This window comes from Manis pentadactyla, chromosome 7 (assembly GCF_030020395.1).
Source record: "Manis pentadactyla isolate mManPen7 chromosome 7, mManPen7.hap1, whole genome shotgun sequence".
In the NCBI taxonomy this organism is placed as follows: Eukaryota; Metazoa; Chordata; class Mammalia; order Pholidota; family Manidae; genus Manis; species Manis pentadactyla.
In genome coordinates, this window is record NC_080025.1 from 75,599,443 (window position 1) to 75,617,335 (window position 17,893).

The 17,893-nt window shown below is 38.6% G+C and overlaps 1 protein-coding gene across 18 annotated transcripts in view; it reads left to right on the forward strand.

Annotated features, from left to right (window-relative positions):
- The window catches only part of AKAP9 (A-kinase anchoring protein 9), a 186,593-nt gene that overhangs the window by 74,188 nt on the left and 94,512 nt on the right, over window positions 1-17,893 (forward strand). For all 18 annotated transcript variants that reach the window (XM_057504510.1, XM_057504507.1, XM_057504493.1 and 15 more), the window contains 4 exons: window positions 4,753-4,867; window positions 5,325-5,523; window positions 9,861-9,957; window positions 11,008-11,100. In XM_057504510.1, coding sequence (XP_057360493.1) covers window positions 4,753-4,867; window positions 5,325-5,523; window positions 9,861-9,957; window positions 11,008-11,100 — 504 coding nt within the window. The remainder of the gene's footprint in view (window positions 1-4,752; window positions 4,868-5,324; window positions 5,524-9,860; window positions 9,958-11,007; window positions 11,101-17,893) is intronic.

The following is a 17,893-nucleotide window of genomic DNA, read 5'->3' on the forward strand; positions in this document are numbered from 1 at the left end:
ATGAAGACCAAGTGAAAGCTGGAAAATTAGAGAAAATACACCTCATCTAAAGGGGGAACAGAAGCTGCTCAGCTTCAGTCCACTGTTGCCACATGTGGGGATGGGGACCCAGTGTTGCTAATTTTTTCAATTTATCATTTTTGCTTTAAAAAAAAATTAGAAACAATTGGAAAAACAACAAACAAGAACAAAAACTGGTCCCCAAAACAACACTTCTGTAGCCTGGATTTAAAGTCAAGCTTCCACTTTGCAGCCTGAGGTATAAAACATGTCCCGTGTATTTTGAACTAGCTTTTTTAAAAATTCTATTATTTTTTGATTTATAGTATTTGTTGCTTTTTTAGAACATTTTCTTCCTTTAGCTTCTGTGTCTTCAATCCTATGGCTTTTTATATCTTCGTTTTGGGCATTGCCTACCCTGTTTATAGTCCAAGGCTCTGTACTTGATCCTGCTATTAATGCTGTAAGCCACTCTCATCCTCTTTTGTGGCTTCCAGATCTCCATGTCTAGGTCAGTCTCTACTCCTAAGCTGCAGAGTCATGTATCTAATTGGATACCTCTATTTAAATATTCTTTAGGTATGTCTCAATCAATATATTGAAATTTGAATTTATTGATTTCTTCCCCTTAAACCAACTTTTCCTCTCTTCTCAGTTTTGAAGAACATTGAACCAGAAACTTGGGGATTATCCTAGACAATTCTCTCCCAGCCCCTGATCCTTCTTCCATCATACTGTAATATACTCTAAAAAGAGTATAAAAAATGAAATGTTCTTAGAATGACTCTTCTATTTCAGTTTTCTAGCAAGTAATTTTTATTTGCTAATTATATGCCAGATTGTTTTATTTATTGGCAATAAAGCAATATACAATGTAAATAAAATCACTAGACTGATGGACTTTATAAATTGATGGATGTAAACTAAGGGGATATGATGTACATACACAAAATAGTTATCTAAGGTAACATTTAGTTATTTAAAAGATAGGTACTTTTGGAATTAAGCCAATAAGTACTGGAGCATAGGCATAAATATTTATTTAGCCAGTAATTAAGGAAAATTTCTTGGTGGAAATGGGACTTGAATTGGACCGTGAAAGATGTGTACTTAGATAATGAAGGAGAGGAAGAATGGCATTCCGAGTGGGAGAAGTGATAGGATCAAATTCTTGGAGGTGTGTGATACATTTGGCACATATGCTGAGAGAGTAATGGGCTCTAAGATAGAGAGGATAAACCATACCAAACTTTGAATGCTGGCTGGACTTTTATCTTGGAGACATTAAAAAGCTGGGAAATTTGACCACGATGGGCTAGGCATCATGAAGTTGAACTTTGAGGGAGATTAATCTGGTGGCAATGGGAAGTAGGAAAGAAGAAGGGGTAATTAACAAGGTATGTTAGGGAAGAACCTAAAGAACTTGATAGTCCATTGATGTGTAAGAAAAGGGAGAGAAATAAAGCCAAGATGACTCATTCCTTGTCATTCCCTGTATCAATGAAACTTGAACTTTAGCTATCTGTATGGGGGTATTACGAGGTCCTAAGACCACCCCCAGGCCCAGTGATTTGCTAGAAAGACTCATAGGATTCATCATAGAGTTATACTCAAGGCTCAGATTTATTATATTAAAAGGATACAAAGCAAAATCAGCCTCAAAAATGTTTGAAAAGGCACTTGGGGAAGAGTCCAAGGAAAAGCAGGTGCAAAGTTCTAAAATCCTCTCCTCGTGGAGTCACAGGCACACTTTAATTCCAGTGGCAGTAAGTTATAACAGTATGTCCTAAGTGTTGGCTGCTGATAAGGAAGCTCATGTAAGCCTAGGAATATACGGTTTCTTTTCAGGTTTCAATCACAAAGGCATCCTCTGCCTACCACCTACCAAAATCCAGACTTCCAGAAGGGAAGCATGTGTTCAGCATAAGCCATATTGTTTCAATAGTCTAAGCATGAGATACTCTTCCTATTTAGGGAAAGCTTTATGTTAGTGTAGGGAACTGTTTACCAGCTATGCTCTCAGATGCCAGTCAAGGGCCAAACTTGTAAACGGGTTTTTCTGAGGAGATAGACATTCTCACAGTTGCTGTCTTAACTCTTTTCTGCACAGCAGGTGAATAAGTGAATTTCACATTTTAACCCAGTCAATTAATTGGCTGTAACCACAGAGGCGTCCCAGAGACTGACTGGGGTCAAAGTCAGTACTGCAGTACATCACTGTCTAACCTGTAAGCCTCATCTTCTAATCCTCCTCATTTTAGCTATACTGAAGTATTTGATTTCCCAAATGGCATCCTGCTCTTTCATGACCCTGGGTTTTTTGCATGCAGGTCCCTCTGCCTGATGCTGCCCGTTTCCCTTCAGGCTGCCTGGTGTGCTCCTGTGTTCTTTCAGTTAGTTTGAATGTTACTTCCTTTGTGTCATCTTCTTTGCCTGTCTTCCTAAACTTACACATTTCTTCCTCCATTCTCTTAACATCTGTACGATCCCTTGCATATTACTCTTACCTTTTTGCCTTATTTTAAATACTTGGTTACCCTTCTGTCTTTCTGCCCTGTTCCCCAAACTCCTTGTACATACTTGCATTCTTATCACATTGCTTTTCATGTTGTTATAATTACTTGTTTAGTCTTCTGCCTCTTCCAGTAGATCATAAATTCTTCAGAACAAGGGAGTCTTCTCTTCTTTATTTCCTTTTCTTAGCACAGTGCTTTGTTTAGCACATAGTAAAGGCTTAGTAAATGTTTCCTTAGTGAAGTTAAGTGAAGATATAGAAAGGTTGGGCTGGAAACTGAAGAATTTACCTGATGGGCTCTATTTGCTCTGGAAAGTAAGAAATAAGGTCCCCTGTTAAAATGTACTCAAGGGGTAAAGGACTTGGTGGGTAGAAAACATCTGAAATAGCCTTCATGGGAAATTACTCTCATCCTATTGCTCGCTTGCTTCTACAAGCATTCTTTGTTCTAGCAGGTGTAGCAAGTCCAAACTCGAAATTTCTCTTTAACCTTTAGATCTGTAATCTAGATCTCTTATTTCTCTAGTGATATTTCCCCCATCCTTATCCAAATCACGCTCCTCTCAGCAACTCATTGTCTTTACTACACAGCAGAGGCCATTCTTTCAGAAATGCTCTTACTCTTTCTTCCTTTGAACTTTTCCTAATCATTACCCAAAATGATTGAGGCCCAAATCAAATTTGACTACTTAGACCCACATCAGTTTTTCTTCTGTTACTGCCCTCACATCAAACTTCATGTAATTTAGATGGTTTAATTTTATTTACCCAACTAGTTGATAAAATCTGTGGAGGCAGATATACCATATTTTGACTGATTTTACCTTCTTACTCTCCCTTTCCACAATGCTGGCCACATAATAGATAATTATTAAATATTTCATGAATGACTTAATACACAGATACATCTGACATATTGTTGCCCAGTTTTTAAAATTTTTATTTTATTTTTATTGAAGTATAGTTAATACACAATCTTATATTAGTTTCAAATGTGTAACACAGTGGTTCAACAGTTACCTGCATTATTAAATCCTCACCCCACTGGTGTAGTTACTGTCAGCATAGGAAGATGTTACAGAATGATTCGCTATATTCTCCATGCTGTACTACCATCCCAGTAACCAACTTATATTATGATTGTGAATTTTTGTGACTCTTTGCTCCCCTCACCCTCCCCATGCACTCACTCCAACCCCTCCCCTATGGTAACCACCAGTCACTTCTCTATGAGTTTACTGCTATTTTGTTCATTTTGTTTTGTTTTGTTTTTAGATTCCACAGATACGTGAAATTGTATGGTATTTGTCTTTCCCCACCTAGCTTATTTCCCTTAGCCTAATACCCTCTAGGTTCTTGTTGTGGCAGGGTTTCTTTCTTTTTAATGGCTGAATAATATTCCACTGTGTATATGGACTACATCTTCTTTATCCACTCATCTATCAATGGGCATTTAGGTTGCTTCTGTATCTTGGCTATTGTAAATAACACAGCAGTAAACATAAGGGTGCATATATCTTTTCGAATCAGGGATGTTGTTTTCTTTGTGTAAATTCCTAGAAGTGGAATTGCTGGGTCATATAATATTTCTGTTTTTTAGTATTTTGAGGACCCTCCATACTGCTTTCCACAGTGGCTGCAACCAATTTCCATTCCCACCAACAGTGTAGGAGGGTTCCCTTTTCTCCACATCCTTGCCAACACTTGTTATTTCTTGTATTTTGGGTAGTTATTGCTGCCTAGTTTTAATAGTTAAGGAAATAAGCTGAGGTTTATCTGTTTTCATTTTTTTCTTTTTGTGTAAAGAGTAGTATGCTGCTTATCAATTACCTGGTTACATATAGTTTATATCTGGAGATTAATAAGTTAAATTATCAGATGTTGATATAAAATTTACCATGTAGGAGTTGAAATTTCAAAGACCAAGTCATATTATAAATACGGATATGAGTTTTATACCAAAATTCTGTGCAGCTCTTGTTTTTGCAGTAAAATGAACTTGTTTCTAGATATAAAAGAACATTATACTTAAAATTTCGGTGCTGTGAAGGGAATGGGATGTGAATGACTATGTCAAAAGAGAATGGAATAACTTGGAAAGGGAAGTATTTATATCAGAGTGTCACAGTTCGGGGTGATTTTGAAAAACACATTTTAAATGTAAAGTTGCTTTCATATAGTTTTCAAAATACTGGGTCATGTTTATATTGCTGCTTTCCTTCTGGTGTTTTCAATAGTTTCAGGGGCAGCAGACAGATACTGTGAAACTTGAATTTGCAGAAGAAAACCTACCAAAAGAGGAAACAGGATTTTTACCAGCTCATTCACAGATAACCTGTTTGGAAGACACTGGTAAATTTTGATTATATACCACAATGTGGTGTTTTTATACCAAATATTCAGTAATTTGTTTTTTACTTTAAAATTTGATGCAACCTAGGTCCTTGGGCATTTCACTATAATCTCTTTGGTCTCAGTTCTCTCATCCTAAAAGTGAAAGATTTGGACTATTTATGTTTTTGATCCTTCCCAGTTCTTACATTCTATGATTATAAATTATTTTCAATAAAGACTTGAAATTGGTAGATTTAGGAATGCTTTAGCCATGAAGATAGATGAAATGATCTTGAATTATACTATCAATGTTTTCTTGTTTTAGTCATTCAAAATGAATTTAAATTGAAATCTGAGTTATTACTACTAAAAAGCATTTTTTTAAAGAAGAGTGAATATTCTCTCAAGTGATTGTAGTACTTCACTGAGAAATTTATATTGATAATCTGTATTTTTTTCTATTCATATAATTTAGATGTTAGTCATAAAAGCAAGTTATCTACTCAGCAAGATATTGAAAAAATTAAAAAGCTTGAAGGACAAGTTCAAGAATTAGAAAACCTCATATCTGCTTTGCAGCAACAGTTGAAAGAAACTGAAGAAAACTATGGGGCAGAGATCCACTGTTTAGAGGAAAGACTTCAAGCTGTTAGTGAGTCCACAGTTCAGCCAAGGTATCCATCTACTTATAATTTTGTTCAATAATATTTCTTGCTTAGAATCAATCATAGTAGGTTGTAAGAAAAAAAAAGTTTTAGCAAAGTTATTTGAAAGACATGGGATGTGCAATTACCAAGAAAGAAAAGCAGGAGATAATTCTTTATCTTTGAAATGTGTGAAATAAATACTGGTGTAAATCAAAAGATTTCATTATAGAAATTTTACTTATAACTTTACCTTATAAATGTAATTACTGATTATTATTAATCTTCTGAAATAAATCAGGCAGTGTGCATTATTTGTTGTTTATTGTATGCCTAGTCTTTGCTACTTTAAGGAGGGGAATATCCAAGGAACATAAAAAATAATCATCCCAGTCATGGCAGGACTACCTCCAGTTGGTTGCCTATTTCTCAGATTCACCATGTACAAAACTCTGGATCTTCAACTCAACATTTGCTCCCTCTGTAGCCATCTCTATCTATGGTGATTCCCCTCCTCTCATACCTCACTTTCAGTCTGTCAAGAACCACTGTTAACCGCCACCTCCAAAATATATCCAAACTGGATTTCTGTTGCCAGCATCCTCCATGGTTCTTGACGTTGTCATGTCTCACCTGAATTACTGCAGCAACTCATCTCCCTGCTTCTACCCTCACTGTTCCCTAAAACCTGTTCTCAACACAGTTTCAAAGCTTTGCTTTTAAAATTTTAACACAGATACATTATTCTAAAACACTTCTGTCCTTAAAATGCCTTACTAGGCCCTATTCCTTTTACCTCTCTGTCTTTTGTCTCCTACAGACTTGCCAGTCACTTACTATTCTTAAGCCACACAATCTCCTTGAGATCCTCAAACTGTCAGTGCTACTGTTTAATGGACTTCTCATTGCTGTCCTTCTACCTAGAATGATCTTTCTCCACATACTTGCATACCCAATATGTTCACCTCCTTTGGGTCTTCTCTCAAATGTCATGTTCTTATGAGGCCTGTCTTGATCACCATATTTAAATCAAAATCATCCCTTGGAACTCTGTATACTAATTTACTGTATAATTTTTAGATTATTTAATATTATCTATTATATATGTATAAATATATGTAACTATATCTATATAAATTTAAAATGGTTTTTTGAGAGAAGGGTTTATTTGTTTTTGTTTATTGTCCTTCTCCTGTGAAGGAGTTCAAGCTTTGTAAGAGTGGGGATTTTTTTTTTTAAGTCACTTATGCATCCCAAAACCCTATAATAATTCCCTCTGCATAGTAAGTGCTCAATAAATATTTGTTAAAGGAATGAACAGTTTATAATTTAATGGGGAAGTGTGCTGCGGTATTTAATTAGCTCTATAAAATCCTCAGAGATCTAATCTAACTTTGGCTGGCTCTACTGTTTTAGGACTGATGTCTCCATAGGCACTTGTTAATGGAACCTCAACATGTGCTGCTTTAGAAGTGGTCTATTTCTCCTTTTATTCAGGGTCTGTAGGTAGGCTTTAGAATTATTCATTCGGCATTGGCACAGCCCTCTAAAACCTTCCATTTTATTTGACCAGTGGTTCCTAAACTTGACCATGCATCAGAAACACTGGGGGTTGTAAAATCTAATATTACATTTTGAATTCTTAAAGTTACAGATTACTAGATCATACATTTGGGGAGTCAGACTCAGTACCTTTGAGATGGAGCCTGGACATTTGCATTTGTAACAAGATAATTCTGATGCAGGCAATCATGGGCTGACATTTGGAAACTACTACTTTAAATTTTCTGATATGAAAGAAAATAAGTACTTAACAAGAACTCTCTACTAACTGGCTACAGTATTTCAAGTAGCCTTCTTTAATTAGTGATGCTTTCTCTCCCAAGCATGAAGAAAAAGGAGATTTATGGAAATGTAGACTTACTTTGCTATTCTTATATTCAAGCTTTTGAATTCTCTTTGAGTTTCTATAATGCTCAGTGGAAAATGTGTTGATAATACCTTTTAAATAAAACCATTAGTTTTCCCTCAACCACTCCACCAAATAAAAAAGAGGTTTACTGACCACCAACTTCACTCCTACTAACAGTAATGATTCAAAATTATTTCTTGTAAATGTCATCACATATTGAACACAACTGTAATGCTTTTTGAATAAAGAATATACTGTTTTTCTAAGGCAGACTTGAAGGTGTTTAAGAAAAATAATTGAGTCATTCATTTAATAAATATTTGGTGATGTCATACTAGAAGCCTCTTAAGATATAGTATGGGACTGAAATAGACATGGGCTTTAGAGTCCGACAGACCTGCATTTAACCCCCTGATTTGATATTTTACTGTCTATATGATCTTGGGGAGATTATTTGAACATGTCTAAGTAATATTAGGAAGAATGAAAACTGCCCTTAAGATGTGAAGATTAAAAGAATAGTAACTGGGAAGAGCATTGGCTAGATGCTATGGAGGAAGCTTTAGATGTACATAAAGTGGCTCTTTCCTTTAAGGGACTTTGATGTAATCACTGAAATAATACTTATTCACAAAATTATAATGTTTAAAAAGTAGGGTTTGGGAAATACAACATGGTAATTCAACTAAAGTGCTGGAATTTAAGCCCATGATTGTATGGCATTTTTCACTGTTCATCACTGCACATTTCTGTAATACTGCCTATTGCAATGGCTTTAGGGGAAATGGAAACGAAGGAGTGAATATGAGATATTGGGATGGAAGGAATGTTGAGAGCCAAGCAGAGGGAAAATTAGAGAGATCTCTGTGTTGTTGAAGCTAGAGAATATGGAGAATAGTGGTGCATTTAAAGAAATAGAGAAATTAGGCAGGTGAGGATAAGATCTTAATTGGAAGAGGGGAGCAGTGAATTCAGTTCCAGCCACACGATTGTTTTGAATCTGGGATAAACACTTTTTAAACGCTGTAAAGCTATAGAATGAGTTCATTGTGGACCAAATAACATTTTCTAGAGTTTGGGTTTTAATAGGTGGATAAATAGTCAGGGAGGGTTTTCTAGGCTATGAAAATAAGAATCAGGACTTGAAGCCCAGGAGCAGAATAGTGTATACAAGAAGGTATGAGGTACAGACAAAAGTGTGAGGTAGAAGAACCAGCAAAGGACAAAGAAGAAAGACGAGGGAAATGAATTTTTACAACCATTTAACATGAACAAGAAAATGAATAGGCAGTTTACAAGAGAAAAAAATTTACATGGCCACTAACATTTGAAAGGATGTGTAATCTGAAAAATAGAGACATACATGTTCTAACATAGTTTTAAGACTGTTATGATTCTATGTTGCTAAAGTTTTAAGAAAATATTTCAAAGATACTGCTAAAATTAATATAACTTTTTAGAATATGACATTGTATTAAAACTTCAAATAACTACACCTAACAATTAGTAAACATCCACAAATGTGTGCAAGTATTTATGAGGATATTTATTTATGAGGATCTGTACTGTAGCATTATTTGTAATACTGAACATTTGGAAACAACCAAATGTCTATCAGTAGGGGGTTAGTTATGTAACTTATGAAATGGGACAATGGCAACTTTTTTGTGGCCAATTTGGAGCAGAATGAAAGAAGAGAATCAGAGAAAAAGGGAAGAAATGGACAAGAGGAGGAGGGTAGAATAAAGAAGGCAGCTTGGATGCATAAGAAATTGTATTAACTGAAAAAGAAAATTACACTTTTGCCCCTTTAATCATTTTCCCATGGCTCCTACATATTAATCCTACCTTATTTTTATGAGCCACGTTAAGCTGTTTTAAGAAAATGTTTTAAAAAAATAACGCTTATAAAACAATGTAGAATAAAGACATGACACCAAATTCAAAAGGTACTTGAATAGATTAAAAACAAAAAATCAACAAGTGACCATGTATAAATTAAAGAATCTTCCCTTCACTGCCATTACTTCCCAGTTACACTAGAGGTAATCATTGTTACTTTTGATGTGTTCCTCCAGACTTTCCCCTCTCCTTCTTCCACTCTGTTTGTCTCTGTGTGTAAAATAATTCTTTAATAAAAATGAGATTTATAAAACATTTTACTCAGTAATATCACAGGTAAATTAAAATGTACCTGTAAATAGCTCCATGTCACACATTTGTAGTATACTTTATAAAACGATATAAAATTCAATGGTGACCTGTCAAAATATTCCATCATTCAGTTGTGTTACTTTTAAGGTGGAAAATTAGTCAAAAATATGCTTTAAGTTACAATACCTGTAACTCTTGATATGTTTGTTTCCCCTGCTCTGATACACATTTTATGCAGGCTGTATATTTGGACTCACAGTAAAACTCATAGCTCTAATTACTTCATCCTCTTTATGTTTAGTTTCTCCATTGATTCATTGATAATTACTGAATCTGATGTACGGAAAACAGTATACCCTGGAAGTTGTCTAAAGCAGAACATTGATGGTACAATAGAGGTATTATATCTTTAAACTGTTGCTTACACTGATTTAATTTTCCTTACTACCATTTTTCTGTGTGTGGTTTAAAAATTATTCAATAAAATAGTTCCTGAGAAGTAAGCATAATAAATATGCAGCTAATACCTTATACAAAAGACCCATAAGAATTGACAAGAAATGTATTTTTATAGCATAGGAAAAGCACAGAGAAAGCTAAAATTGAGAGGTTTTTTCCTAAATGTGTTCTAATTTATAATTTGTCTTCTTTTTTATAAATGGACTTTGTAACAAATTTGTTTCAGTGTCCTGGCCAATACCTCTCTTCATTAAAGCCCCTCATCTTCTGCAAGATAGGCCATCTAGGTAAACCACCCACTCCCTCTCCTCAAAATTATGTATTTTCCCAGTTGGTGGCCACTTTTCTCAAACTTGTAACTGCAAAATCCTGTTCTTCTCTCAGATTTGTAGTTCATAACTCCTGTAGAAAATTAATAGCCCTCTCAATCTGGGTACATAGAAGAGATGTTGAGCACATTCTGATTCTGTTATACTCATCCCATATGGAGTATCTAGTTGGGTGACGTCCAAATAATTGGTAAATAAAGGAATACTTTCATGCTGAGAACTTTTTCATTTTTAAAAATTGTTTCTTTTTCTATTTGTAGGTTAATTTGTATTTGTAGAAAATCAGATACAATAAGCACCAAGAAGAAACTTTGCCTTTAATTTCATGAGCAAACATAAGCCACTGATACATTACTTAAAATTAAATACACACACCTTATTAATTATATTTAAGTATGTTTAGCCCACTGTAGAACATGTTAGTAATTGTAAATATTAAATATATTTCCATTTTTGCATCTTTAGGCTATTCACAATAATAAGTGCAATTATTTAGAATTACACACAAATTATTTTTAATTGAGCAATGAAAATTGTTCAAATTTCTCAGACTTTTTTTAAGAATAGTGATCTTTTGAGGGTATTTGAAAGTAGAAGTTTAAAAATGAGTGGTATAGAATTAGTGTAAATGTGTATGTCATATTTTGCTTTTTAATTTAGTTTGTTGGTGAATATGGAGTGAAAGAGGAAACAAATATGGTTAAGTTGCTGGAAAAACAGTACCAAGAACGATTAGAAGAGGAAGTAGCTAAGGTAAGTTTATAGTTTGTCCAGAAGATTATAATAATATATTATTAATATAATATAATATAAATAATAATAATAATATAAAAAATAGTTTTATTTCATTTGGGCCTTCAAAAAACATTTTATTAATGGTGATGCACTTTATTTTTTCTTGTAAGTTTCATACATAGCTGATCTTTAAGTTGCTGGATACTGGTATCAGTTGTCTGTAAGTGTAATGTTCTGTGAATTTTTCTTTGATGTAGAAAAGTAATTGGAAACTTTTCAGAATGCCAAAACAGTTCTTTATAAATTTGTTACCTTGTGAAGGAGTTTGGCCTTCCTTAAAGGTGGAGGATATGGTAAGGAATGAGAAAGAAGATGGATGGTCTTTCTTATATTACCTTTTCCTACCTCCTTTCAGAGAAGTTACCGTGATATAAATGACTATAAATACTCTTTGCTTCTGTGCCCAAAGCCATTCTTTTAAATTCTTGAATACCAAGCATTATCACCTACTCTACCATTATGATTATATTTCTTTTGTCTTTGTATTCTCTTTTAAAATGCATATACCTGATTGAGCTCTTCAAGAGATGAATTCTGAGTTTGTCTACTTATTTTTTACATTATTTCAACTGTTCCAAAATAATAATGCAGTGAAATGTGTATGCATTTTAAAGGCAGAAGATTGTAAATAGAGAAACATATATCACATTAGATTCAGCCTGTGATTTGGGTATATATATTACTGAAAACAGACATTCAGTTACATATCACTACCAGGCAGTGTTGTGAGTGCTGGGCCACAGCAGAGAAAAAGATGAAATCTGCTCCCACAAACCTTATGTTCTAGTTGATGCAAGTGGACCATATAAAGATGGTGGTAAGTACAATGAAGAAAAAACAAACCTGGGTTATAGGACTAGGAAATTCCATGGGGAGGAAGGTGACATTTATTTATATAGGGTTATAGAAGGCTTCATTTTCTTTTAATTGAAATATCATTGATGTACAATATTATATTGGTTTCAAACATACAAGGGCTTCATTTTATAAAGTGATAGTTAGAAGAGGTTCCTGAAGGAAGTGAGAGTAAATCATAAAGATAACAGGTTGAGTACCTTTGGAGAGAGTAGGATGCAAAAGAAAGGAAAGTCAAAATTATTCCAGCAGACCATTCCAAGAAGTAGCCAACAAGAATTGGCAAGTGTGTGAAGGCTACTTGCCCAGCTTCCAGGTATGCTGAGTTGGAGGATGGCTTCTGTTCAGTCCTGCCCCTACACCAATGGTATCCATTTGGTGAAATCCTGTGAAATTCTAATTTATCTCCTCAGCAGATACAGATAGAGAAAGAAGAAATACAGAGAAAAGGGGCAAGGCTTGCCCTTTAGGGGAAAGTATTATTCCAGATTATTTCCTGTGAGCACCTAAAAGAATGGAGTTGCTTTTTACTTAAGTATAAGAAGTAGGATGGAAAAGACTGCAGAGTTATAGATTTTAGAGAGGAGCACAAGACTTAAGAATTTAGCATTTGACCCATTAAATACAAAACACTTATCAAATATCTAAATATAAATGGTTGGATTTGTGTGTGTGTGTGTGTGTGTGTATATATGTATATATATATATACATATATATATATATATATAAACTAGACATGAAAATTTGGTAGTTTAATATGTAGGGGAATGTTTTTCAAACTGAACTGTAACTCATTTTTAAGTCATTATAACTCCAGGGGGGAAATAAGTTCCCAGCCCAGGACAAATTACCTTTGAGCCAAAAATCAGTCAAATGGAGAAATAAAGTGGGAGAAACCCTTTTATTGCTTACAAGCTGATGTCCACTTCTGCTCTTCCGTGTCTTTTGTGACCTGGCTGTAAAAAGGGACCCCACCCAACCTCTCAGGTCCAGATATGCCCTTGCTCCCCCTTGTAATCACCTATTGACATGGAGATGGGCTACTTCTCTCCACCCCTTGGAAACACCTATTGATATGGAGATGCAATAAGGCCAGGCAAGACCTTCACCCCCTCCCTGTGGGAGTTACAGATGGGTCAGTATAGAGGGCCACGGGAAGTATGTGCATTGGCCATAAAGATAAAACAAAACTTCCCCCTAAGATTGATCTTACCTTCCAGATGTTTTGGGTGCACTACCATGATCTTTGGGGACCATTCTGCTGTTATTCCAGGAACAAACAGGAGGCCAGTTTTCAGGCCTTTTCCCCAAGGTGCCAGAAGGGCCATCCATCGCTGATCCATGTGTCAAAATGTCCAGGGCCACATCCACTCAATAGAGTCTCCGGGGTTTAACATAGTTGGGGTTGGTGGCAGGATGTTGCTCTGCTGGCCATATCCTGGCTTCAATAACTCCTCTTTGGTTTGCATATACAGTTGTGTAAGAGGCAGCAATGTGTGTTAGCGTATCCACAGGGCTCAAGGCTCCTTTTCAGGGCTTCTCTTTCAAACACCATAGCACTGTCCATAAGCAAACTGACCAGTCTCGTAGGCTATTGGTGTCTGACTTCAGGTCATATTTCAACAAACTATTGTACCTCTCTATCATGCCTGCCCCTGTAGGGTTATATGGTACATTCAACTTCCACTTTATTCTTAATTGCTACACCCATTCTTGTAATGCATGTCCTGTGAAGTGGGTGCCTTGGTTGCTCTCAATCACCTGTGGCCAGCCACAGGCTGCAAAGAGATGCTCTAGGCCCCTTTTGGTGGTTTGCTGATCTACATACGTGCAGAAAAAGCAACCAACAGGCAGTAGCTGTGTCCACACAAGTCATGGCATATGGATATCCTTCTGATATGGGCAGAGGCTAAAGATAGTCTGTCTGCCACCTGACAAGGGGTATCGGCCCCTTTACTATTGTCCCATGTTGCTGCAGGACTTGGTGTAAGTCCCTCTTAGAGCACACAAGGCACTCCTTCCAGGCTCTGCTGACTTCTTCAAAGGTCAGCGGCAAGCCCCACCAACGGGATATAGCCCACATTGTCTTTTTTCCCATGTGCAACAAACTCTGATGTAACCATTGGGCTATATCAGAGGCAGGCTTTCCTTCTAGCCAACACACCTGGACCACTCATCATTGCCTGGGGACACCAAAAGCAAATGGCCAGTCACATAATATGCAGTAACAGTCTTAGTCTGACCAGAGGCCCATAGGTCTTGCCACAACTCTTGCCCTCACAGGGGCCAGTGACCAACTATCCAGTTGGCATGATACCATGTCGGTAGCCACAGGGTCAAGCCCCCATAGATGGCCCAGCTGTCAGTGCAGACACCTATTGGGGAAGGCTCCTGGGTGATCACAAGCCATACTGCCCACAACTTGGCCCATTGACTGCTCTTCCTCTCTCCATCCTCCATACATATTGTCTCAGTCTTAGGATGGAAAGCCACAGCCCTCCACTTTGGGAACTGCCCGTGACTGGAGCCATCTGTATACCAATCATCATCAGGTATAGAGGCTTTTCCCTTCTGATAAGAACTCTGGGCTGCCAGTGGCTTAAAAGGAAGTTCTTCCTGTTTCCACTAGTATATGTCACTGGCCCCAATAAGCATTGGAGTTTTCCACTTAAGGGTCTAGTAGATGGGGCCCAATGCTGCTGTAAGTATGCGCCCGATGGGCTAGTGTAGGTATCTGTGCCATGCCACTCTTTGGCCTTTGGGTGCACTCTTGCACCCACCCCCACGCTGTGATAGTGGTTATTACCTTGGTCAGAGCTGTTCTGGTGATGGGCTCCATAGCCAGCAAGGCATGGTACACAGCAGCCAGTTGCTTCTCTATCAAGGTGTACTGGACATCTCTTTCTTTCCATAGTTGTGACCAGAATCCAGTAGGTTGGCGTATCAGTTGAAGCCACTGCCAAAGGCCCCATCCGTAACTGTAAGGCTGGAGGCACTAGAGGGAGGGTTGAGCATGTCGGACGAGCTCAGCCCTCACCAAATAAGGAAAGGGGGCAGCAAAGCCCCCAACCCTGGCCTAGTAAGGGAAAGAGACCAACAGATTCCGGCCTGATGACACACCGAAATCCCCAGCTGCTGACCCCTCCCAACCTGGAAAAGGAGTAGTACTTCTCTAGTCCTTTGTCTACTGTAAAGGCCTATGACACGTGCCTTAGGCTAGCTAATCCTTGTGCCACTGTATGCCTATGCTCTCCCTCCCCCTAACTTCTTTATAAACTCACTGCCTGCCCTGCTGGGTGCGACTTCTCCGGTCTGTGACTAACCAGACTGGTGAACATCGCCCGGGATTGCGCCCTATTAAACTTTTGGCTCCTTTGTTGCCTCCTCGCCTGGTCATTTCGGCTTGATTTTACCTTACAATAACCATCTTCAGTTACATATGAATATCTAGCTCACAGGGCCTAGATGAGTCCATTTCACTCAAGGCCTATATGGCCTTGACTGCTTGCTTAGCAACAGTAAAAGCAGCTGCCCATGTTTAATCCCAGTCCTACCTGATGCCCTTTTGTACCAACTGGTATAAGGGCTTCAGAATTTGTGCCAAGTGTGGGATAAACACTCTCCAGTAGCCCAAAAAACCCTAAAACTCTTGTAATACTGCTTCAGTGGTAGGGTGTAGGGAAAGCTTGGACCTTGTCTATGACTGCTTCTGGGATAACTTCAGTTTTACCTGATCAGACAACCCCAGCAACTTTACTGACAAACCAGGTCCCTGAATCTTAGTGCTGTTGACAGCCCATCCTTTCTCCTGTAGGTATTTCAGCAATCTAGCAGCTGCCCCTTCTAATCTGCAAGAGAATCAGAAGTGAGCATTATATCGTCAATGTAGTGGTACAGCCACACCATTTTCAGTTTCTTCCATGTGGCCAAGTCCTGAGCTATAAGTCCGTGACAAATGGTGGGAATGTAGAGGTATCCTTGTGGAAGGACAGTGAATGTCCACTGCCGGCCTTCCCACGTGAAGGCAAACTGTTCTTGGCTTTCCTGTGCTATGTCAGTAGAGAAGAAAGCATTAGCAAGGTCCACGACGTAATGATACGTCCCTAGTTCATGACTGAGTGTGTCCATAGCACTGCTATAGAGGGCACAGCAGCAAAGGGTGTGTGAATTTATTCAGTTCCCTGGAATCCATGGTCATGTGCCAGGAGGCGTGTAACTTTTTCACTGGCGATACCAGGGAATTAAAAAGACTAAGAATGGGCCTTATGATGCCCACCTTCTCCAACTCCTGTAGAATTTCTCCAATTTCCTTGTGCCCCCAGGGAATTTATACTGCTTAGTATTTGTCACCCACTGAGGTACAGGCAGAACTACAGGCAGGTGCTTAGCATGTCCTCTTAGAACTCCCTTCAACACACATACCCTCAGTCTGAATTTACCTGCAGTGGTCTGTAACCCCAGGCCCTGCAGGATATCGACTCCCAAAATATATTCAGGGATGGGAGAAATATACATAGTATACTCCTTTGGGGGTAAACGCCCTGTCCCCTATGGGATTTGGGCTTTATTCACTCTAACTGCCTTACCCCCATAGCCATCTATCACAGCAGGGGTTCCAGGAAACCACTCAAGGTTGCCATGAATCAGAACATTCAGCTCCTGTGTCCACCAGCTCCAGGACATGTACATTCACAGAGGACCAATGAATTGTTAATTCTACATATGGCCTCTGGTTCCCACCACATCCCCCAAGGTGGGGGCCTTGACCTCCACCGCCTTAGTCAAACTGCAATGCCCAGTCGACCTATTGTGAGGTGAGGGCACAGGCGGAGCCTGAGTATCATCCCCCAGGAAGTCTTGCAGGGAGAGAGGCCAGACATGGGGCTTTGGCTACGACTTCCATGTCCTGGACCCCAGTGGCTAGAACTGCTGCTCAGGCTTTAATTGGTACCACAGTTCTAACAAGATCCTATTGGGCTGCCCATCAAGTTTTTCTTTCACTACTCTGGCCTTTATCTAATCAATCCACATTTGGGTCCTCAAGACCTTCACAGGGCCCTTTGCACCTCTCTTTTAAGTTGTAGCCCATACTTCCTCACATGCTCTTACTGTTTGAACCTCCCCCAGATCTGCTGAAGTACCAGTAGCCTCACAGGTTGCCCTATGTGAGGGGCAAGAATAGTCACTAGGGACCCAAATAGAGATCTGGGAGCTGCATGCAACACCAGATTTCTCATTCCTATGGTGAACAACTCATTGGGGCCCTTAGGGTCCATATTATAGATGGTATTTTTCACGCCAACTCTCTTAACACCTGCTGGAGCTCTGCATACGTTTTCCAGCTAGTGGGTAACTATGATAAGTCACCCTGATTAGGCCAAACTGCTCTGATGGCTGCTGTTAGCCAATCTAAAAGCACCTGATTCCCTGAGGGGTGACGGGCACTTTGCAACCACTGCCAGAGGTAAGGGTGAGTCATCAGGGAAGCCAGTCTACCACCCATTTCAGAACCTGACATAACAATGTTTTCCGCCCCATATCCCAAAGATTCAAAAGCCACGCAGGCAGAGGTTCCGTCGGCTTCTGCCAAAAATGGATGCTCATATCCACCAGCTCATCCTAGGCATAGGAGCGCAGCTTGGAGTGCTACACAACCTGGGGAGGGGGTGGCTCCTCCCCCTGAGGAGCCCAGGGTTGTTGCATTTTAATTTTTTAAATTACAACCAGGTGGGTCTTTAATACAGGAGAGGCTCTTGCCTCAGGCGGTAGCCTCTGCCTCACTATCTAATCCTTTCCCTACATTTCCTCTACCATTTCCTTGGCTGAAGGCATAGCTCTTTCCTCCCCCTCCCCCACAGCCTCCTGCAATGAGGCTTCTGCTGCCTCCTCCCTCAC